Raw genomic sequence first — 24,223 nt, 5'->3', positions numbered from 1 at the left:
GGGGGGTGGCAATGGAGGAATGGGGAAGACTCTGTAATTGCAGGAAGAGGGAAAACAGAACAACGGCCTCTTACCCAGGCACTGTCTACCCTCAGAGAGCAGCCCCACCATTTGCCCATGTTTTTTGAATGGAGACCCATAATCTGCTTTAACCAGCTGCTTTGGACTCAACAAAGACTTTTGACCAGTACCATCAACTCTCCAGGCGGCGGGGAGGAATCTGTAATGTTGGCCATTTATAATACAGAGGATCAAAAAATCAGATCAGTTCTGGTTGACTTGGAGATAAAGAGTGAAAGGTTTTCTCCCTTAGGCAGACGCACCTCCCTAATTCCTTAAAGTGTGGGCAATACTGAAATATGTTCGCATTTCCTAGACACTCATTGACTGATGGCTGGGGGAAACAGCTAGAAGAGAAGCCGCAAAATTAACCCCTACCTGCTCCACTATCTGACCCCATCCACCAAGAAAATCAGAGTTGCCTGTAGTTCACTCTCCACCAACAGCTGCCTTCCAGAGGGGCTCCCGGCTGAGGAGCTGAAGGGCACGGAGGTGTCGAGGGACACAGGCTCTTACCTTTTTCAGCTTGCCACTCTTAGTCCCCACAAAGACCACACTGTAGCCATTGTAAACGTATGAGGCCACTGATGTCATGCGATCCCGGCTGGTGGTGTACAGGGTCAAGCCTTCCACGGGAGTGGAACCTCCAAGCGGCTGGTTGATGTCTAATCCACAGAAGTTGTCATCGATGGGGACCGGCTAGAGGGGAAGGGAGGAAAATGGAGTGAATAACAGCAAAGTCATGGCAGTCAGTCGATAGCGCACCCCCTATCGCCAGCCCTAGGACACCAGGCTTCATTCAGCAAGGTACAGGGTGCAGGGTCCTTACACATGCTGCAAACAGCATCTCACCAGCGGACCCACGAATCCCGCAGAGCATCCTGTGAAACTAGAGAGGGGAACCGACAGCCTTCCTCACTCACCTGCAGTCACCCATTGAAATCTAGGGGTGATTTGTAAAACTGGCTTAAACTCATTTTCTGGTCATTCTGATGTCCCTGTGGACCATGCCATTTTGTGGAGATCTTTCTATTTAGACAGTAGAGGTTCAGTTTAGAGGCAACCACCTTGGATTTCTACCAGCCTGGAAAAGATTTCTTGTTTGTGTCTTGGGATGAAAGGCCTCCCTTTGGGCATAAAGGATTTTAAGCCAACTATCGACCACATTCTGTACTGGGGATAGATTGAAAATGGTCATCCTAAGGTTGAACAGAAACTGACACTTTGAAAAAGTTACTTAATCTATATAAACCTCCGTTTCTTCATTTGTCAAACTACCTGCCCACATTTCTGAGAGAATTGAGGAGCAAATGAAATAATGCAAGAGAGTTTTATGTTATGTAATGATTTCCACTGTTGTCCAGTACAGGTCTTCAGCCATGTTCGGGTGATAGATGCCCTTCCTATTACCAGACATTTGAAGGGAGTGCTGTTCTGCTTCTGTGTATCTTTCAGGAGAGACCAGGGCACTTCTTTTTTTAAAAAATCATTTATTTTCAGAGAGAGAGGAAGGGAGAGGGATATTGAGATAGAAACATAGATGAGAGAGAAACATGGATTGGCTGCCTCCTGCATGCCCCCCCCCCCCACTGGGGATCAAGCCCACAACCCAGGCATGTGCCCTGACCTGAAATCAAATCAGTGACCTCTTGGTTCATGGATCTATAGTCAACTGCTGAGCCACACTGGCCAGGTGAGACTAGGACACGTTTGAAAGAAAAAAAAATAGCTGGACAGAAAGTAGGAAGACCTGAATTCCAGCCTCTGCTCTACCACTAAGTACCTCTAAGTATAAACTTGGACCAGTAACATCCTCTTTGGTTGCTGTTGAAGGGGATGTTAAATTGATTATTTCTAAGATCTCATTCAGTTAAATAAAAAAGACTGCATACTTCCTGAGGACAGGGGCTGCCAAGGAGCCTGTGTTCTCTGCCCAGTGCCCATCCTGAGGCTGGGCCGTGATGGGTCCTCTGAAATGCCCCCGTGGACTGCACAACTGGGATCCCGTAGGCAGAGGCTGCAGACGCAGGGCCGGGAAGAGCCCCGAGTCGTGCGTGTGGCAGCTGTTTCTTCTGGGCCTGGAAAGGGATCCCAGAGGAGGAAGGAAATGACTGATAGCATAGAAAGCACCAGGGAGGGACCTGCAACCTGTTCCCTCAACCTCCTCCTCTCACCCTTCCCAGGAAATAGCTGGCTGGTGCATCACCCGTCAACAGCACCATGTCCTTGGAATAACTGGCTTAGGAGCTAGAGCAAGTGTTTATTAATCCAGGGTCTTCCCTTCCGCTCCCTGCTGAGGGCCACAGGAACAGAGGCTTGTATCTTGTGATTCCTCGGTGTTTTGTAGACAGCTGCCGCTCCTGCGACTGGTAGCTACTGGCTGCTCTTGTGTGTGTGAGTGTGTACGTATGAGCGTGTGTGTGTGAGTGCGAGTGTGTGTATGTATTTAGGAAAGAGAACTGACTTTTAAGCTAAGGATAACCTTGAACTCTGTGAACTCTGGTAAGATGGAGCCACCACTGCACCCCCGCCCCCTGCCCCAGCAGAGGGATAAGCTTCTCGAGAAGGGAGTGAATGAAGCAGGGGTGTGCTGGAGCCAGCTCACGAGGGTTGACTGTACATCTCTGCATTCAGTGATATGACGCTGGTGGCATGAAATCAGCTATAGTGGGAGCATTTACACCATGGGAATTAGCAAATGCTTCTAGACAAGGCTCCCAGCACCACCACCATCACAGCCTGCATACAGCCAATTGTTTAATGTTCACCAGCACATCACTGGAGCCCATGTGGAAACTTCTTGTTCTCCAGGAAAGCAGGCCAGAGAAGCAGAGATAACCATTTATATCTGATACTTGTCTTTCTCATCCCTACACCATAGGCAGCAGGTGCCCCGGAAAACTCGGAAGACCTAGATTGCAGTCCTGTCTCTAAGGCTATCTAGCCACATGACCTTAATGTGTCACATACCCTCTCTGAGCCTCAGTTTTCTTATCTGTGAAGTGAAGGGGTTGTACCATGTAATCATCATGTTTCCTTTCAACTCTGTTAGATTGATTATTTCTGAAAGTCCTTGTCATGGTTTTAGTTTATTTCCCACTTTCTCCTGAGGCTGATAAGGCTACAGAGTCTGGATACAGGCAGAGTCTAGGCCAGCTTCTGAGAAATGATGAAGAGGCGAAAATCTGCTGGTGATTGTGGATTTCTCGACGTGGATTCCTGACTCTATCTGCAGACCATAAGAAAAATGGTTTGTTCTGAGCCTAAACCCCCGGGAATGGCTGACATTTCTCTTTGTCCTTTAAACGGTCAGATACTCCCAAACACCTGATGCCTCTTCACTTTTGTTCAAATGTGAGATTGTGGAGTATGGCTTTCCTTCAAGCAACACGGCTGGACAGAAATAACTTGGACTTGTGGTAGGCAATTAGACAGACTCGAACAGAGCAAGGACATGGACCAGGTACAGAGGGTCGCCAGGGCAAAAAGCCCCAGGTGCCTAGCAGTGGGTAAGACTGAGAAAACAAGGACGTCCTCCTCAGGGTAACCTTTCGTCCCCTAGCATATTGCTGGTCATTGGTTTAGACCCCCTGACCTTTCATAGCGCTGGTCATTGGTTTAGGCCCCCTGACCTTTCATATCGCTGGTTATTGGTTTAGACTCCCTGACCTTTCATATCGCTGGTCATGCATTTTGGACTCTCCCTTGACCTTTCCTCCCTGGCATGTTTCTAGTCTTTCAGGTTAGTCCCTCTTAGAAGGGGAAGGGACGAGGGGGCTGGAGTATAGCCCTTAAGCATTAAGCCCCCAGGACAATGAGGTTCTGACCTGCATCAGATATATCTAGACTTCAGTTGTAGTTTCAGCTCCAGGCCCAGAAAAGCAATAAAACCAGATAAGCGATGCCATGGCCGACATTAGGACCGGCTGCATGGACTAATGACCCCTTGCTCTGGCACTGACCAATCAGTAGAGACCCTGAAAGAGCACACCTTAAAAGCTGATGAATATTCTATTGGGATCCTCCCCTGAGCCCTCCAGATAAACACCCTCAAGACAGAGGACCCAGTGTAGCTCCCTAAGGAGTGTGCCTGCTCTTTTCCCCTCCCACTTCCCTCCCAGGTTCGTTTTCCTTGTCTCTCTCTTTCTCCTAAGCTCCAAGGGCCCCACTTCTTTTGTTTCTGTAACTTGTTCCCTAAGCCCATTTCTTCTACAGCTCACTTCTTCTACCTCTGTGACTTTGTAAGTAAACTTTCTCTTAAAGTTTGAGTCTTGGCTCTGAATTCTTTCTTAGCCAGACTCACCACTAACACCTGTTGGCATTTTCATACTCGCCACCAACAGACTCAGAAGTCATATGAGCTGAAGTGAATTCTACTCTTTGTTATATCATTTGTAGGTGTGTGGATTTAAGCTATGTACGTGGTCTTCATGAGCCTTTGTTCTGTGATCTGTCAAATGGGGATGAAAATCTTTGCTTCATAGAGTCATACTGAGGATCAAGTGAGATAACATTTAAATTGCCCAGAACAGTCTTGAATACATAAGCTGCTATTCAATGAATGATAGACCCCTGCCTCCTCCCTTCTATGAGAATTCAAATCCTTCACCTGAGAATTCCATGTTTGTCCAGAGATCACGTTAAAATTAAACCCTGGGACCACAGCTTCTCCCACTGATGCTTAACCTCCTCTAAGGCCACCAAATGCCTCTGGATCCTCAGGTCTGGGACTCCTTGGATTACAAGAGGTCCCTCCTATTGCAGCCTCTCCCCTCCCCTTCTCACTGCAAAGGCTGCACCAGGAATGGTGGTGAGGGGCTGTTTTCTCTGAGGTCTTCATCCCACCTGCTGTCACCTCTCTCCCAGTGACTTTGCTGCTCTTTGGTCCTTAGCCCAGGCTTGTCTCTCTGCAAGCCACTGGAGCCAGAGAAGGGTGTCGGCTTCCTCTACTCTCTGGCTCAGAAGCAGGCAGGAATCAGCAGTTTCCTCCTGACAAGTTCCCCTCTGGGCAATGGGAACCAGGCAGGACTCTGTGAGGGGCTTAACCCTTTTATTTCATCTCCATTTCTCCTGATTGGTTGGGGCCATAGGTTATAGAATTTTAGTGCCATAAAGAACTCTTGGAGATTTTCCAATTCAACCGTCTCATTTTACAAAAGTGAAATAACAGCAAATAGTTGGTTATTATTATGATTAATATTAATAATTATAGCTGCCATTTACTGAATGCTTATTATGTGTCAGGTATTATGCTAAGCATTCGACATACATTTTCTATTTGATCTTCATAATAACCATAAAAGAGAGTACTATTAGCTCTATTTTAAAGATGAAAAATTACAGCTCAGACCAGGTACAAAACTAGTCCAAAACCACACAGTTTTAAGTAGTAGAAGTGATTTTTAAATACAAATCTGTTGTATTTCAAAGCCTATAGTCTTAACCAATAGCCTATCATACCAGGCAAATGATAGTGGGACCAGAAGCATAAAAGAGGTATGATCCATTTTCTTGCTTTAAGAAGTGTTTCTGGTCTCAATAACAGGCACTTTCCATTTAGGGTACTCAGAAGGCAGTCATATGGGTCCCTTTGTCACAGATTCTTCCTCAGGCTGCAGATCCAGAGTCCAAAGCACTCTGTACAGGAATCTATCTTAACACTTGTTACATGGCTTACCAGTTAACTAATAATGGTAAACCTAACAGAACAGGCATGGTGAAAATCTGGTCATATATTATCTCACCTGTTCATTCTATGAGGTAGGCATGATCATTCCCATTTCACAGATGATAATGTAGAAATCGAAGTTAAGCTCCTTCTGAAGCCAGGAAGCAGCACAGGTTCTTTGAACTGTGGTCTTTGTCTCTGAAGCCCAAACTATATTACACTGCCAGATATTTCTCTCTCTTTCTCTCTTCCCCACTACATTATGAGATATGTGAGTGTAGTGATCATGTCTTTTTATGTTTGCACCCCTAGTGCCCGGTACAGTGCTGGGCACATAGAAGATCCTCAATACTCTATTCTTAAATGGGTGGAGGAATAGGTCAGTGGATAGGTAACAGATGGGAGAGATGGATGAATAGATGGATGAAGGGATGAGTGGGCAGATGGATGATGGATGAGTGGGTCATGGTGATCACTTAGATGGCAGCAACTTGAGCTTCTGACAGGACAGTGGCTCGCAACTGATTTTCTTGTCTCTGCTGTCTTCTGGTCTGGATTCTGAGCTCCCTTTCCTCTCCTCTTTTCCTTCACCCAGACACCCCATTATGTTTCCCCAGTTTGCAATCTACCAGTCAAGCTTAACTCCCTTCTCTTCCATACCCACCTGCCTACTGGACACTCCAACTTGGTCTCCCGGTGGCCTACAAGACCCTGAAAAGACGCCGTCTGATCTGTGTTACCTCTGACTGCCTCATCTTCTATTCTCTCCCCCACCTGCTCTGATCCAGCTGCAGTGTCCTCCTTGCTGGTCCTCACACACTCCAGGCATGCCCTGAATGCTCTGCCCTTGCTGCTCCCTCTCTCCAGAATGTTTTCCCCAGATCCCCACATGGCTCACTTCTTTACCTTCCTCAGTCTTTGCGCAAAGGCCCCTTGTTCAATGAATCAACCCTTTCAGGTACTGCCTCTTCCCTTTCTCTGCTTTAGTTTTCTCTACAGCAATCACCACCATCGGACAGGCTATTTATTTTATGTATTTATTTGTCTTGCCTCACTAATGAAAGCTCCATGAGGGTAGGGGGCTTCGCTGCGTGGGTCACTGCCAAAACTGGGAGTACCTGGTGTGGTGTAGGCACCAATATGTATGTATTGTTGACCCTTGAACTACATGGGTTCAAACTGTGCGGGCCTACTTACACGCGGCTTTTCCCCCAATAAATACTATAAATGTATTTTCTCTTCCTTATGACTTTCTTAATACCATTTCTTTTCTCTAGCTTACGTTATTGTAAGAATACGGTATGTAATACATACAGCATACGATATATGTACTAATCGACTGTTTACATATGGGTAAGGCTTCCAGTCAACAGTAGGCTATTAATTAAGATTTTGGGAAGTCAAAAGTTCTAAGTGGATTTTTATCTGCACAGGGGATTGGTGCCCCAACCTCCAAGGGTCAACTGTATTGGGAGTGACTCAATGGATCAACAAACATGCCCTGAGTGTCTGGTATATGTCAGACTCTGTGTCATTGGTTATCACCTGCTAACGTGAACCTGAAAACCTCTCTCATTTCAGGCCCTTTGTGGTCGGGGGCAGGGTGTGCAAGTGAGCACAGGACGGACAGTCGGAGCCCGAGCTCCAGATCAGGAGCAGAGCGAGGGGAGCGCCTCCTTACCGCCTTGGTGCACTGGACGTCCTTCCCCAGCAGCCAGTTGAGCTCCAGGTTGCCCTCGCCCTGGTAGCAGGACTGCAGGCGCTCCTTGATCTGCAGGTTGATGGCTCGGATGGGGAAGGCACAGAGGGCAGAGTCATCGGGCGGGTGGTGGTACTGCTTCTGCCCTTTGGAGAAGATGGCAAAGAGCACGTCATCCTGGCTGCTGATGTTAAAGGCCTGGGCCAGGGAGTCCCCGGGCTTGGCCAGGTAAGCGGCCTGCAGGAGGCGGTATTCCACCCCAGCTCGAGTGCAACCAAAAGGCAGGGACACATAGGAGTGGAACTTGGGGTCATTCTTGCAGAGCCTCACGATGCGCGAGGTATAGAAAAGGTCTCCAGCCGAGTTGATGGCCACACCCTCGGGGGTCTCAGGCTGGACAGTGAGGAAGTAGACGAAACCCCCACTGGCGAAGCCGTAGATGTAGAAGATGTCAAAGTGGGAGACCAGGGCCAGGGTGTCGGAGGGGATCTTGATGAGGGAAGAGACAAAATCGCTGTGCAGCTCGTAGTCGAGCATGGCAGAGGACTCGGGGTCCCGGGGCAGCTTCCTGCTGGACAGGGTGGGGAAGTAATCCTGCTTGCCGTCCACGGCGGTGCCGATGAAGAGCTTGCCGTCCTGCCCGTCGGAGCGCACGATCACTCCGTACATGGTGCCCGTCTTGTTCACGCTGGACAGGTAGTGCTCCTTCTTGTGGGACGGCTCCACCAAGATGAAGAGGTCGTCCAGCCGCAGCAGCTTGCACACCCCCTGGTAGAGGCTCCCGCAGGCCAGCAGGCGGTTCTCGGGGTAGTCGATGATCAGCAGCTTGTTGACGTTGTTGGTGAGGGTGAGCACCTCGCTGCAGGGCTGTACAATGAGCGGCGGGTAACAGGACTTGTTGTCCTCTAGCGGCCCAGTCTTGTGAGCCACCTGGATGGTCAGGTTGCCCGTGAGCTTGTAGACCCGGTTAATGGCCCCGACGTACACTGCCCCGGTCCCTCGGTGGACAGTCAAGTGGTTGAAGGTCCAGTCTCGGTTCTCAGAGTGGAAGGTGCTGAACTGAGGCATGCTGGCTGCCGGGGGGGCCAGCAGCACCCAGACCACTGAGAGCAAGACCACAGACCAGCTGTCAACATCTGCGGCCCGTGGCCAGGGCCTCCTCTGTTCCATGCTGAGCGGGGCAAGCAAGAGGAGGCAGATCCTCTGAGCGCTCATCCACGCCACCCTCCGGGGTTGGCCCTCACATGGTTCTGGAAAACACAAGGCAGGGAGGTCAGACAGACGGAAAACCGGTCCTGAGAGGAGTGAATCGCATTGCTTGACCTGGAGTCCCAGCCCTGGCTAGCTCGGAGTCTCCTCCTCCTGTATTTCAGTTTTTCTATTTTTAACATACTTTCTCCTTCTTGGACTTTTCAGGGAATCCTGTTATCTATTTTGGTCTCCAGCCTTTACGCTGTGAAATCCTTTCTTTTACTTTATAAAGCATCTCTATTTCTGGTCTCTTAAGACATCATTTTTATCTCTCTGAGGTTAAAAGACTGTTCAAGTTCACCCGACCAGTGGATGCCTGGCTTGGGACTAAAGCCAGTCTTCCCTCCCAGGCGTCACGTCTGTCCTCTCCCCGTCAAGTGGAAATCTCCCCTCAGCCTCGTTGTCTCTAGAAAGAAGAGTCCCTGATGTTAGCTGTTCCAACTTGTTAGACAATGGAGATATGCTGGGGCCAATTAGCCTGGGATTGTCATGGGTGCCATTCAGAAGCCTGAACAGACCCAGGGAGATGGGCAGACACCCCCCACTCACTCTTCTATGGGACAAGAGGATACCAGTCACTGCCACCCAGTGAGGGGGCTGCCAGGACCTGGCGACATTGCTTCAACTTCTGCTTCTCTGCAGGTGGGGGCCTCTTCCTTGCTAAGGGGGAAGGGACATCTGAGTACAGCGTCGGCCGCCTGGACAAGAGTTCTGGGTTTGGAAAATGCGGGGAGGGGCAAAGGGAGGCAAGTTGAGGGTCAGTCTCATTCTAGCTACTTCTGGGGCCTCGAGATTATTTAAGGATCCATGAAGTCAACCCAGGCCTCAGCCTGCCCTACATGAGCTGGGTCTTTTGCCCTGACTCCTTTGTTCCTTCCCCTCCCTCCAGACCCCCAGGCCCTAAAGCTCTTCTGTTTTCCAAGGAAGCTGCCCAGGGAGCAAAGTGGGGCTCCTGTGGAGAGCTTCTGGGCCAAGGTGAGAGAGAGGAGCCCATCCCATCACTCTGACAGTGCTGCGCCTGACTAGTGTGGGAAAGGGCAGCATTAGGAGGAGGCTGCAAGTTAAGCCTTCTAGCAGAGAAATCTTTTCTCTAGCTGGACAAATTGCCTGGCACCTTTCTCAGACAAGTCCAGACAATTCTGGGCAGCAAGGCGACAGAAATGGACACACCCCGGCCAAGGATGGAGAACTGGCTCCAAGGCAGCTTAGCGGGGTCCTGTCTCCTCCCACCCTCCAGTCTGGCTGGACTGGGTTAGAATCAGAACAGACGCCACCCTGGGAATCACACTGTTTTTGCTCTATCTCTTTAGAAACTCTTCTTCCTTCCCTCCAAGCTTGGGTCTTGGGCCTAACAGCCTTCGCAGTGCCAGAGGCAGGCCCGCCTGACTACTCTCCTCCAACCAGGCTCCGCCGGGGGCCTGGGTGACCCACGAGGCCCAGGCTTCCTTGGAAAGAGGAAGGCACCGGCAGCGTGAGGCCCCGGCTGACCTCAGGGACTCCAGCTCAGCCCTTCCGGCCCCACGCCCGCACCCACCGGCAAAGGCTCGGACAGCTTTCGGTTTGAAACCCAGAGGTTATTTTTAGCTATGTCCTGGGGCCGGTAGCAGGACGTGAATTCCTCAAGAGGAGCTGCAAAAGGAAATAACAGAATCCTCACATTCCCTGCTGGACAGGGCGCTGCAGGGGGCCATTCCGGGCATGTCCCCGTCTCAGCTGGGGGAGGGCAGCGAGGAAAATAGCTGTCACCATGCTGCGCTAAGGGTTTGCCTTCTAGAAAGTACTCTCTGAGACACTCACACTGAGCTGGTAGACAGCACACTCCTGCCTTCTACACAACATAATGCACATGTATGTTTAGCCCATCGCTACAGGAAGAAGGTGCTGGTAGCAAAGATCATATCAAAGGACACAGTGTGAGGTTATCAACCATCTCACCTCCCTACTCAGCATCCCTCAGAGACACAGTTTGAATAGTGAGTGGCTTTGTTGTTCAGAGGAGTTTGGAAATAAATTTGGGACCTTGGGCAAGTCAAATCTCATCTCCCCTTCTGGTACAATGGGGATAATTGCAGTGCCGACCTCTGTGTTTGTCATGAGAGTAAATGAGATAATGCAGGGAAAACTCTTAGTCTGGTGGCCGGCACACAGTGAGTGCTCAGCTTCTGCTAGTTGTTATTTTCATTAAAGCCTCCCCAGGAGACCACACTTCAGGAATCCTGCCAGAGCTCCTGATTTCTTTCTTGCTCAGATTCTTCCTATCCATTGCAATGAACACTGTGGGTAGAACTTTGATCCTTAGCTCCTCCCAACCTAGTGATGGGGTTCAAACTGGGAAGCATGTGTTAAAGGAAAGAGAATAGCTCTGAAGTGATCTTCTCTGTCATACTATTGCACAAGTCCCAACGTAAGTCTCTGCTGCCTGCAGGGAAGTTGGTGGAGGTGCAGGATCCTGAGAATTGAACTATGAATGGGAACATTGGCCTGGTGGCTAGAAGACATGAAGTCATGGGGGAACTTGGGAACTTTTTATTCAAATCCTACCTGTATTAGCCATGAGTCATATGGCTTTAGACTGGTCTAGCATCTCCTTGAGCCTATTTCTTGATTTTAAAATAAAAGATGTTTGCATTAGCCAGTTTGTAAGATGAAATAATACCTTGAGGCTTCTAGAGTCTGTGGCTGAAATAACTGCTGAGGTCCTTCCCTCCTACCTGATAAAGCTGGTTAGGTAGGAATTCTCAGAAGACCACTACAGTTGGCCTGTTTTCCTCTTATTCCACAATCAACATCCACTTTGAGGCAGACTGTTCTTGGTGACCAGCCAAGTGAATTCACTCCATGGGGCTCAAGGGTCGCCCATCTGGGAGCAGCAGGTACTGGCAGAATGGAGTCAAGAGGTGGCATGGTCTCCTGCAGAGCAGGGGTGGCGAGGAAGGCTCACACTCTACCTTAGGAGTGTGGCTTTCACAAGGACAACTGACTTCAACAACAAGCTGAGGGTCTCTGTCTCTCCATGCCAAGGCTGATGTAATTAGGTAGCTGCTGCAAAGCAAGGCCCAGCTTGCAAGGATCAAGTCTCTTATCCACGTTCAGAGAAAGGGGGATGGGCATTCACCTTTGGGCCTCTGATGAGAAGCCGTGTATCACAATAGTTAAATGCATTAACTCTGAACTTCTATGCTTGGATAGCTATGTAAACTTGGTCAAGGTCCTTAGCCATTCCGTGATGCTATCTCACTATCTACATAAAATCGGATTAGTACCAGCATCTGCCTCGTAGGATTATTATGGTGAAGTCAGTTAATACATACAAAGCACTTAGAACAATGTCTGGCCCATTTTAAGTGTTCACAATACACTGGTCTTTATTAGTAGTAATTTATTTGTCAATATTTCCGGCTCTTCACCTCCATCTATTCCGTGATCTGTCTAGAATAAACTATTCATCCTCAATTTGGTAGGAACCAGTAAACATATGCCTATGACTTCGCACACCTATCATTTTCTCCGAACTTCAATTTTCTGCTATTGTCAGCCTCAGGAGTTTCCACTTTATGATGCCTCCGTTTTACCACCACTTCTCTCTCTGTCTAGTTCGTGAAGTCACTTCATCACATGCATTCTCAAGAGCCAAAGCTTGTCTAGTCTCTGTTCTCCTACCAGCTTGCCTCTCCCTCACCCCAAGTCTCAAACCAGGACGTGTGGCTCTGGGACCCTTGCCCTGTCTGTGGAGCTTCCCAGGACATCTTACTCCTAGCACTCCCAATGCCAAGCAGAGGCCATGCTTGCCTATTTGGGAAGCAAATGTCACTAAATATTTTATCTGGAGGGCCTGATGACACCATCTCCCCGATCAGGATTCAGGAGGCAGGTGTTGGTGGCAGCCAGTGGAGGCATCTAATACCTTCCTGATCAGCTGCTGCGGGCGTCAGTGGCAAAGCAGGGAGGAAATGACAATCAGGCATTTCCAGTTCAGCTCAGCGCAGGATTCTCCACCCTGCCGACTCGCTCTGTGGCCTTTTCCAGGCAACCCGGGCACACATGCTTTCACCTGGCCTCTTATTGCAAAAGGAGCTGGTAGGAAGAAGATCTAGAGTCGGGATAAGATTTTGCCAAACAGAGTCAAAGTTCATGATAGTAGATCTCACACCCTTGGAGCCATCTGTAGCTCCACCAGCAGCACTGTCTCCGTTCTATCATCACTATCATCACCTTCAGTGCCACCACCGTCACCAGCACCATCCTGGCTAGGACACTTTTCATAACAACAGCAGTAACAGGTACCTAGTATTGTGACTGCACCTACTGAGTGGCTCACACAGCCAGGATCTCGAGGAGACAGATGGTGAGAGAACAGTAAGCATGGCAAGGAGGGCTGTGAGGCCGAGGGGTGAGCGGCCGCACTAGGAATTCACCCACCCTCCTCCCTCTCCTATGGCAGAGGGAGGTCCATTCTCTCCCTCAGCTCTCCTTTCCAATCAGTAGCACCTTTAAAGTGCGAGTCAGGACCAGTGTTGAAGGACATGATAGGTTACTACAATCCATGACTTATTTTTAGATGAAGAAACCAAAACCTATGGAAAGGAAACAAATTGCCCAAAGTAACCCCCAATGAGTCAGAGACAGGCTGCAATCAGAGCTCTGCAAAAAGTCCAGCACTGCCTTTGTCACAGGCAAAAGGGTCCTGAAAGTCAGTTATGTTCTGCCTCGCGCCTGCTCTGTTTGGGGAAAGAAGGTGCCTTTAATGGAGGTGGCTCCGTGATGGGCAGATGTGAACCTGGCTCGGGGCCTGGACAGGTAGGTGGTGCACAGGGCAGAACTAAAGAGGTGCATGTGGAATTAAGGAGCAGAGGGAGGGAAAGAGATGCTCTCAGAACGACTCCCTCTGTGCTGGGGAGAATGACCTCCTGGGACTGGGACTGGGATGTACTCGAAGGCCCAGGCAGGCCCAGGCAGTCACCACATGCAGGAACGGAACCTTGCTGTGGCTTGGGGGCTGTGGTGTCCTGCACCACATCCCTCTGGGTTATAGACAGCCTCACAGGCAAGTCAAGTGGAGTCCAAGCACAGGAAGCCTCTTCTCCCCAGAGAGTTAGAACTGTAGCAGAAGGGACTCAAGTTAGATATTAAGGGGGAACGTCCATTCTGGAGAGGATCCCTGGGGCAGAGAGCCAAGGAGATTATGGAATTTTCTGAGCGTGAATGTTCCTGACAGCTGTCTAGGAATAAGTTTACCCAGAGGCAGGGGACAGGTCCCAATGACTTCAGAAGGCTTCTTTTGCTTTTAAGATGTCTTTGAGGATAAAATGTCTAAATGTGAGATTATGGGGCCCCAGATTGTCCCCTGAGGGTGGAATGACCCCGAAGGACTTGACATAATGTCATTTGCATGGTTGTACATGCAAACATTCCAAGTGTCCCTGTCTAACATGGACCTCGGAGGTAGTCCAGGCACGTCAGTAGCACAAGGTGAGCGAGAGGGCGAACGCTAAGGCCCCAGGGAAATGCCGGCAGCTGAAAGGCCTCAATTAGAGTGAAAGGAGTTATCTGGTATTTAAATAATTATTAGATTGAAGGAATAATCATGGGTTTGAGCTGATTTTTCCCCACTGTCACCCTGATGGCATCTATAATATTATTATTCAAATGCCCAAGATTCTCACTGAGGAGAGACCATGAGCGAGAGGAGAGAGTGGGGGAGGGGCGTCGAGGGGGGAGGGAGGGAGAGAGACTCATTTAATCTCCATGTGACGGGGCTGCAGGAGGTACGATTAGTCTTTTTCTTATTCCAGCTGTCACTCATGCACAGACACCAAGATTGTTATTAGCGTATTTTATGCACACGATTTAAATGGAAACGGAGGTGGGGTGGGGAGAGGGAGAATTTCCTACAGAAAGTAAGGGGACCAAAGGAACAGTGTAGATGTCACGGCCATACCAGCTGCGTTGGCTTCATTAATCGAATGTCATTTTCCCCCAGACTCTGCGCCGTTATGCGAAGCTAAGTGGCGATACCACGCCCCAGAGCGAGGGAGAAGGCAGGCGAGGGGAGACGGGAGGAAAACGGGCCTCTGCCCACGGGCCCTCTTGGCATCTTTCCCAGAGAAGGTGAACCGGATGGTACCGTGCCCCCCCCCCATGTGTGTCAACATAACTTGTGACAATTTCTATCCAGTCTCCTTCTCTCACTGTGAGAAGAGAGGCCCCCTGCTTGTCTTTATATGCAATCCTTTTTATAGGCGGAGAAGCCAGATCTGATCTCCAATAACCGAGCAGTAAGAGAGAGAAGGAAACTCCGGGAGGCCCTGACAGTCCTGCTCAGCAGTGAGGGCCTGGTGACTGGAGCTGCGTGTGGCTCTCCGCTCTGGCAACAGGCCCTTGAACCCACATGAGCCCAGGCCAGCGATGGACTCCACCTCTTAGCCTCCATGATGGGCAGAGGTGTTGGCAAGAAAGGGAGGATGGCAGGTGTTACGGGCTGAATTGTGCTCCCCCAAATTCCAGTGTGCAAGCCCTAACCCCCAGTACCTCAGAATACGACTGCATTTGGAAATAGGGTTTTTAAAGAGGAAATCAAGTTAAAATGAGGTCACCAGGGTGGGCTGTAATGCAAATGACTATTGTCCTTATAAAAAAGGAAATTTGGACACAGAGACAGAGTCACAGAGGGAAGAAGATGTGAAGAGACGCAGGGAGAAGATGGCACCTCCAAGCCAAGGATGGAGGCTGCGACAGATCCCTCCCCCCAGCCCTCAGGAGGAGCCCACCCTGCTGACACCCTGACTTCTTGCCTTCAGAACTGTGGACAATACATTTCCGTTATGTAAGCCACCCGCCCGTGGTTCTGGGTTACAACAGCCCCGGCAGACTAGCAGAGCAGGGGGGAACAGCGCACTCGAGCATCTTGGCTCAGGGACTGCTCTTTTAGAGGAAAGGGGGGTGTGCGTGCACGTGTTAGCACGCATGCTTGTGCCCAGGGCCTGGGTCTGAGCCACCTTGGGGCCAAGGCGCTTGGAGAGGTAGATGTCTCACCGTCTGTGTGAGGACCAGGGCAGCACCACTGGCTTTCTCTTTCGCCAGATGAACACTGCGGCCCAGAGAACCTGCTTGCTCTGCCTCTCCTGGTTTTATCCCCGTGCTATTAGGCTTCGGCTTGCCCTGCAGAGGGGTTCTAGCCTTTCTGTCTTCCCTGCCCTGTTCCTTTGCTCCTGCCCAGAAGAGTCAGTGTGTCACTTCCCAGACCCCAAGAACCTTACGGGATATTTTGTGACTCTCAAGGAGCCATGTCCCTCCAATCCCACCCCAGCTCCTGCTCCCGCCTGTCCCAGACCACGGCCTTTTCATGCTAGGAAGGGTTTTCTGTTACTTTCCCCCCCCCCAAGACTCCCAGTGGGCTCTGCTGGAGCCCTGGAAACCGCACCGGCTCTCGCAGGGCCTTACCAGTGTTTGTTCTGTCCTCTCACAGGCTGTAAAAGTTTGGAGTTGTCTCCCTGAATTATGAAGGGTTCCAAAGACGCACACTCACTGGAGGGGTGGCGCAGGGGAGGGGGCACTGGCCCCGCTGGCTTTGCAAAGTCAAAACAAGATTCATTACCCTGGGGCCAGGAGCAGGGAGATACATGCCTGACCCCGCAGACCTCCCCCATATGTCATGGGCCTGTCAGAAATCTCCCAGAATTCCCTTTATTATCTAAAGGTCGCCACCCGGGCAGCGCTGAGAGAGCCCAGGGTATAAACTAAACTACAAGAGCAATCAATTTCAAGCAGCTGCCTTCCCCGCCACCCTGCCCCCTCCTCCTTCCCTGGGCTCCGCTCTCTTCACCCACCTGTGGGGGACAGAACAGCCACAGAGGAGGGCAGCCTGGCCTGACCGTGCTACCTCACCCTGGGGCAGGAAGAATGTCTGCAGGTTAGCAGGGCTCTGAGGCAAGGAGCAGCCGACCCTGGGAGTGAGCCTGCTCTGGGCGCTATGGAAGGCTCAGAAAGGTCACCCCACTTCTCCCCCGACTCTAAGCCAGACCCTGCTTAAACCATCTTAGTAGGGGGGTTGCTGTCTGGTAGGCATTATGGGATTAAAGAACAGGAAAAGGAATGCCCAGGCTCCTTCCAAAATCAGGCTGAAGAATAAAAGTGGGGGTATGTGGCTTTGCTAAGTCCGGTTCAATTTCATGTTAGGAGACCTCATACCCTAACAGCATGAGAAACAGAACAACAGCGACTCACACTAGTTTCTATAACAAAAAGAATGAATATTACGCACTACCTGCTACGTGGCCCACTGGGCAAGATTCTTTGCAAACGCAAGGAAACATTTTGTGATTATCTTGCAAGATGGGAATTATTGTCCCCATTTCACAGATAGAAAAACAGACTCTCAGGAAGGTGGGTAACTGGACTAGTATCATTCTGCTGCGACACAGAACTTTCTGGAGCTCATGCTATCCCCACGATTCCACGTTGCCTTGATAGTCAGCATTTATTTTTCAGCCAAACCCTCTTATCTCTGGTCTGGAAAGGCTCACTAGAATGTTAAGTAAGGCTTGGCAAGTACTTTATTTTAAAGGTCAAAACTTGAGGCTCCCACTTTGGTAACGTAGCAGGGCTGAGGGTGTGGGCGGTGTGGGTCGAGTTATGTGTTACAAGGTGGAATCCAGGGGTGTCTGGAGGCGAGAGGGTTGCTAGCTGGCAGCCACCTCTCAGAGACATTCCAGTGACCTTTCCGGGGAGCCCAGAGACGCAGCTCCTGCCTTCTCACGCGTCCTCACTGTCCACGGCTGAGCCGGGGCGTTTGAGGAAGAAACGGCAGGAGAGCAGACCACAGGGTAGAAAGTGCCCAACTAAATCGTTAAATAAATTACAGTCACTCCACATAATGGCATATTATGCTCCCATTAACCACCGTAATGTTTTCAAAGAATAAAGACACAGCTCCAGTTCACAGCAGTGGGAGGGGAAGGGAGGGAAATAAGGGGGGGAGAAAAAATTCAAACAAAACACCAGGCATTCATCTCAGCTCCCAGGCAGTGGACTGGCCCCACACCTCACTCACTTTCTCCAGAAGCTCTCCTTGTCTGTCTCCTCTTGAAGACAAACTTAATGGCCTCCATAAGTCCCCAGACCCTCCTGCCTTTCTGCTTCCAGGGGCTCCCATGCGGGTCCCTGGAGCCGTCTAGGGGCAAAGAGCACAGCCACCATGCCACTTCATCTTCCCGTCAGGGAAAGCAGCCGTTAGTACCAGACCAAGGCACACTGTTTAACACTGTCCATTTCTACAAGTCAGGATTCCCAAGTTGGAAAGGGTGGGCCTCTCGACCAGCAAGTCTGGTGTTGCCTCCCTGAAAATGGTGCACGTAAGACTGTCATAGGAACGATCGGCTAGGAGCGACCCTGGTGGAAGCCATTGGCAGCTGTGGATACCCTACCAGGTGTGCCTGGCACTGCTTCATTTCTTGTGTCTGTCTTCTTGTCTACCTTTGGCAGGCACATGGCCAGTGTGACATCTGCCCATGGAAGCAGCTTCTGTTGCCCAGATAGACTCAAGACTGAACTGCTAAGCACCCAAGTTCATGTCCTTCCCAAGCTGGCTCTTCTGTCTTTCTCTGCCTCCCTTCCCATCTCTCCCAGAATGACTCCACTCCCAACACACTGGTTCATTTGTTGAGTCCCCAGAACACCTTGCATGGTTTCACCTCTGTGGTCCCCTCTCCTTGAAACACCTATCTCCACTTTCAGTTTTGCCTATTCAAACCCCATCCATCCTTTAAAGCCTCCTGAAAACTCCAGGCCCTGCACGACCCCAATCACCCACATCTCCTTCAGAGTCAATGAGAAACTGCTGTTCCTAGCACATGTTACATTGCAGAGTTGCCTCTCGTACGTTAGGTGACTATGTCCTATCTCCCCATTGCATTGGAGGCTCTTAGCGGGTAGGGACAACACCCCATGCTCTTCAGCACCCCGTGCTGGGCTAGCCCAGTGCCTTTCGCCTGGTTTGAACCATGGGGAGCAGAGGGGAAGGGAGACGGGGCTACTCATTGCCTTTTCTTAACTGCTGGCCTGACCTGAGACACGGTTTGAACTACTACACTCAGCTCGGCGATTTGTCGTAACTGACCTCTGGCGGAAGTGAAGGAGGAAGGGGGTGAACTGTTCTGGAAGGATCCTGCATATTGTTCCTCTGGAACTCACTGGCTGGAGAGCAATATCCTTGGCTGGGCGGAGAGATGGGAGAAAGATGGGACGGTACCAGCCCTGCCTTTGAAGCCTGTCCGGTGCAGACAGGGCCTGTGCGGGAAAAGCCTCGGCGGGAGAGCTCCAAAGCCACAGAGCGTGTAACATCGTAGGTCACATAAAAGCATGTAATAATAAACGGTCAGCCCACAGCACCAAGTGGTCAAGAGCAGAGTGGGGTGCGGTGACACTCCCCAGGAAATTTTCAAAACAGGGCTCATTTACAAAGCCAGACTCAGTGCGGTGCCCGCAGCCCGGCGGTGGGTGCACAGAGTAGACGTTGGGCTTCAGAGACAAACCTGGGCTCAAGTCTTGCACTTTCCAATTTGATGACCTTGAACATGTTATTATTTAACCTTTCGGGGAGCCTCAGCTTCCTCGGCTAGAAAAGGACACCTCGCAGGTTTGTGGCGAGAACCACTGAGATAATGGATGTGAAAGTGTTTCTTGTAAACTCTGCAGCTCTGAATAAACACCAAATGCCTCGCATTTCTGTTTTTGGAGAAACACTGTTCAAGGGCATCGTCTCCTTGGCAGTGGCAGCCGCCCTGTATGATGGCAACGAAGGCCGAGGGCTCTATTTCAGCCAGGTGAGGGGGTGAGGGATGATTCCCGTGCTGGGGAGCGTGGTGCCCCAGCTCCCAGCTCCTAGGGATGCTAAGGAGGAACTGGGTGCTGCTGCTCCCTAGGAGCCATTCTCCCTAGTCCCTTTGGCCCCACGCTGTTCAGATTACCCCATTCTTCTGCTCTTGGTGATTCAGCCGGGAACCCTTGGCAGGAAAGAGCAGGGAGAGGAGGAAAGAGGAAAGCCTTCCCACAAGGGGAGGAGATGCTGAGAACAGTTTCTCGGGCTGGCGCTCGGCCTCCTTGGGGCTCTACCCACACTGGGTCTGGCCCGCACGTCGGATGAAATTCCCCTGCCCTATCTTTCCCTGCCTCTCCTTCTCTCCAGTGCTTTTCTAAACCGACAGCCAAGCCTTGGAATAAAATGCTGTAACTCCTTTTTTTATGAGGAAGCTTCTTAAGCAAGGCTGAGTCCCCCACCCTGTACCTTCCCACCTTCACCTTCAATTATTTTTCTCTGTCTGAAACTCTGAGCCTTTGCAGGAAAGATCCCGAGCTGTCAGCGGCCCCTCTGAAGTAACAGGCAGGCTCACAGTCACACACTGTAGCAGGACAAGTTCTGTGGAGCTGGGTAAAGGGCCATGTGGAGTCTGCAGGGTGGCTGGCATTCCGGGCACAGGGGCAGAGGTCTGTCCACGTAAGGGACTTGTCTGTGCTGAGATGCACGCACACCCGGCAGGGGACCCGCACCACCGGGAGTGGCATGGGCCCCTGGGTGAGCCTGCAGCGCAGAAGAGACTTCGGAGGCCCTTGAGGCTCTATCAAGTCTGATGTCTAGGATCCCAGCCCCACTGTTAGGGAAAGTGAAGGGAGCAATTATTGGAGGCTGACACAGGGGGAAGAATGTGCTGGAGGGAACGCAGGGGGATCAGGCAGGCCAGTGCAGCAGGGGGACCTGGGGCAGAGAGATGAAAAGATCTCCCCGAGTGGGAATCTGGCCCCGTGATGAATGGGGTGTGAGAGAGGAGTCTAGAAAAGGGTAAACAGCCAGGGGGGACGCAGGAGGGTCGCAGGAGGGAGGGAGGCTGAAGAGAAAGAATGCTGAGGTCAAAGAGCAAAGCGAATGCTCCTGGAATGATTGAATCAAGATCCAGCCCGCTGCACACCCGGTGGGATGGGTGCTCATGAGCGCTCAGACATGTGGCCCCGGCCCCCACCCCCACTCCTGCCGAGGTGTGGGCAAGCCAGCTTTCCTCCCAGACCCATCCATGCCCTCCGCAAAGCTTTTCCTCAGATGGCTTGTTCCGAGGCCCCCAAGGGACCCCACTGTAACATAAACTAGCATTTGTGCAGTGACTAGTTTTATTCCTGTTCACTGAGAATTTCACGTATGCACCCCTCACGCAACCTGCGAGGGACAGGGCAGTGTCAGCAGCACTATTCACAGGTGGAAAGACTCGGGTGCATTAGAGGGGCAATATTTTGGCAAAGGTCCCAGGTGTGGAACTAGGACTTGGACGTGGGCTCCTGGAGTTAGACATGTCACCCTACTTCTCTGTTGCCTGCGTGGTTGGTGCCACCACCTGATATCTCCAAGGAGAGATCACTTACTCCAGAGATCGCTCTCGCCTCCAGCAAGGCAAGACTCTGCCTCTACTCAGGGTTACACTCTTTGGGAATGGGGATAAGGTATTAGGAGCTCCACTCAGAGCTGGGTTCTTGGGCACCCCCTGTGAAAGAAGAAAAGGCCTGGGACTGGAAGCTTCGGCCATCCGCCGAATGCCATTTGGCTCCCATCCAGACCTGGCTGGTGGAAGGAGGGCTGGGGAAGGGCTGAGGACTGGAGTTGGCCCCAGGGGTGGCTCAGGTGGTGGCAGATGGAAAGAGTCCAGAAGCAAGACTCTGCAGGGAGAGAGGCTGGGGTACCACAGTCCCCTTTCTGACGAACCTGCTTTTATCTGCGGAGCAGAAAACTAGCTGCCTGCTGCCCCTCTGAAGACTGTGACATTCCCACAGTATCTGCGGCAGGCCCCAGAGCACAGGCGGCTCCTATCTGCCACCCTTTTCTCCCCCACTCCTGTTCTCCCAGCTCCCCTGCCCTGTTGCTCTTCAGTTTCCAACCCTGGCAGATCACTGATTAATTCAGGGCTGTTTAATAACCCTTCTATTTCGATGAAACAAGCTGTCTTGTTTTCTTTATTTTTAACACCGACTTTCGTTCCTTTGCTAAGCATCTTACTGTCATTTAAATTTCTCTGTCTCCAACCAAGCTGATAATAGACTGGAGTGAGCAGCTGCTCCCATCCGTTTATGACAATGATCAGAAGTTAGAGGCCTGCGGAGAGCTGACCAAGTCTCGGCTCAGAGGGGCCTGCCCCCGCTCTCAGAGGGAGTGCTCGTTTTAACGCGATTAGGAGAATTCTGGCTCCAGGGGAGACCAGGGCTTACCACAGGCTAGCTTAGCCTTCCTGGCACCCTGCTTTGAGGGGAGTGCTGGGGGTGACGGTGTGAGAACCAGCTCTGTTTACTATGGAATTAAGGCCAGCAGCTGCTGCGGATCTGACATTCAACTTCATTTCTCAACTTTTTCTTCATTGAATTTACTGAGCAGCCAACAGGGAGACTCAAGATTAGATCTGGAGGTGGGTGGGGATCTCAGCCATCGCATATTAAGCCTTTCTGCTCACAGGGGAATCCCTTCTTGAGCCCTGGTCCATAGCTTCCAGCGTCTGCCTGAATTCTCCAAATGATGTGGAGCTCGTTCCCTTCCCAGACAGCCCCTTCTTGGCTTGGAGGCCTCTGGTAGTCTCTCTTCTGTCCTGCAGTACTTATATTTAACTTGTGTGACAACTATTTGTGTGCACACCCAGCCTTCCTTCCTTGGCACACTGTAAGATCCTCAAGAGCCAGCATGGTGACTTCCCTCCCTCCCATAATACATGGCACGTAGTAGGTATTCAATAAACATCTATTCAGTCACATGAAATTATGTTCAATCTCCTTGCAAGCACCATGCCCTCCTTCTGCCTGGGCGGGCTCCTGGGGAAGCTTCCTGTTTTTCTCTACCTGGACCAGTGCTCTCTCTCTTCCTGTCCTCAGGCCAGATATGGCTGCTTCCTCAGGAGCCAGGACCCTACTCTTTCCCCCAGGCCTCAGGGACTACACAGCTGGTGGAAAGCTTGGCCAAGGAAGCTGGGGTTACAGGCAAAAGCCAACTTGGTGGCCTCGGCCAGGCCCTCTGCATCCCAGTTCTCCCCTCATTCCCTCTGGGTGGGGCCTGGCTGCCTGAGAACGCTCCCAGGTGCGTGGGGCACAAACCCTGGCTGGCCCAACACGCCAGGCAGCCTCCCAGCCGGCAGTCTGCAGGCAGCTGCTGGGGTCATTGTCTCGGCCTCTTCAAGTTTGAATGCTGAGTCTATAGAGACCGAAACACAAACAGTGCCCACAGTGCCTCTCGTGAAGGGAGGGGTGGCTTGGCCTTGCCAGAGCCATTGACTGTGCAAACAGCAAGGCTTGCTGTGCACGGGGTGGGGAAAGCTGGTTGGGGCTATTTAAGAGATGGGGCCCTTCCTACACCACACTGCCCAGGGCTGTGGAGGGGCAGTCAGTGTGTCCTAAGGGCCAGCAGACTGGCAGAGAAGGGAGGGGTCCGTTCTCCGGGAAAACCACTTCACTGCGAGGTGCCTGCCTGCTCCACCACAAGATAGGTCTCTGGACACAAGGTCGGGAAGGAGAGACTGGAAAGGGAAGGTGGCTGCTCAGTGGGCAGGTCAAGAGGGCTAGGCTGGGGCAAATAAACCTGCTGGAAATGAGCAGTGCCTGGCCACTCGCCATGTGACTCAGGACAATCCACTCCCCCAGTATGGACTTGGGTTTCGCATCTACTATGTGGGCCTGGGTAAAAGTTGCTACGCAATACTCAGAAATATCTTCCCCAAGTATTCTACACAGAACACCTATTTCCTGTGTAATTCAACTGGTTTTTTGTTTGTTTTCTAATTCTCACCCGGGGATATTTTTTCCATTGCTTTTCAGAGACAGTGGAAGGGAGAGAGTCAGAGAGAAAGAAACATCAATGTGAGAGAGACACATCAATCGGTTGCCTCCCTCACATGCCTTGATGGGGTCGGAGATCAAGCCTGCAACTGAGGTACGTGCCCTTGGCCAGAATCAAACCCAGGACCCTTCAGTCCGCAAGCCAACGCTCTAACCCTGAGCCAAAGCAGCTAGGGCTCAAACTGGTTTTTAAATAATATTTTAGAAAAGAAAATGAAGGCACCTGGCACACTCATTTTCCACAGCTGGCTCTTGGGCAGTACTCCGAATGCACAGGGCTCTCTCCTCTGAGAGCCACCTTCCCACGCTCTGCACTTTCCAGCAAGGGACAGGCTCTTGTGCTCTAGCTGGGAGGGCGGTGGGGAGCTTCTTGGGCTAGGAGAAGACAGCTGATGTGTCTCCCAGACCTCCTGCTACGTTCTGCTGGCTGAGGATCTAATTCCTGAGCCCCAGGGTCCAGCTTGGGCTCTGGGACCTAGCTCCTGTTAGTTTTTCATGCTACATCTGCCCCATCCATAGCCACACTCTGAGGAGCTCTGATTGCAGAAAGATGTAAGCCTATTACAGGCAGCCAGGCAGAGATCTGTCCCCTCCCCTGCCATGGGAGGTGGATTTCCAGAAAAATGCCACCTTACCAATTCTATGACAGTTTCATTCATCCTACTCTTAGACCTGAAGGCACCAAAACCTCAAGG

At 51.2% G+C, this 24,223-nt stretch overlaps 1 protein-coding gene across 1 annotated transcript in view; it reads right to left on the bottom strand.

Moving 5' to 3' along the window:
• Window positions 1-24,223, bottom strand: part of PLXNA2 (plexin A2) — a 197,483-nt gene that overhangs the window by 164,602 nt on the left and 8,658 nt on the right. The window contains exons 2-3 of the mRNA XM_081121199.1: window positions 7,410-8,677; window positions 577-759 (exon numbers count right to left, since the gene is read on the bottom strand). Coding sequence (XP_080977325.1) covers window positions 577-759; window positions 7,410-8,642 — 1,416 coding nt within the window. The 5' untranslated portion in view covers window positions 8,643-8,677. The remainder of the gene's footprint in view (window positions 1-576; window positions 760-7,409; window positions 8,678-24,223) is intronic.

The sequence above is a fragment of the Miniopterus schreibersii genome (genome assembly GCF_964146895.1).
Source record: "Miniopterus schreibersii genome assembly, chromosome: 19".
Classification (NCBI taxonomy): domain Eukaryota; kingdom Metazoa; phylum Chordata; class Mammalia; order Chiroptera; family Miniopteridae; genus Miniopterus; species Miniopterus schreibersii.
This window is presented reverse-complemented; position numbering and strand designations above follow the sequence as displayed.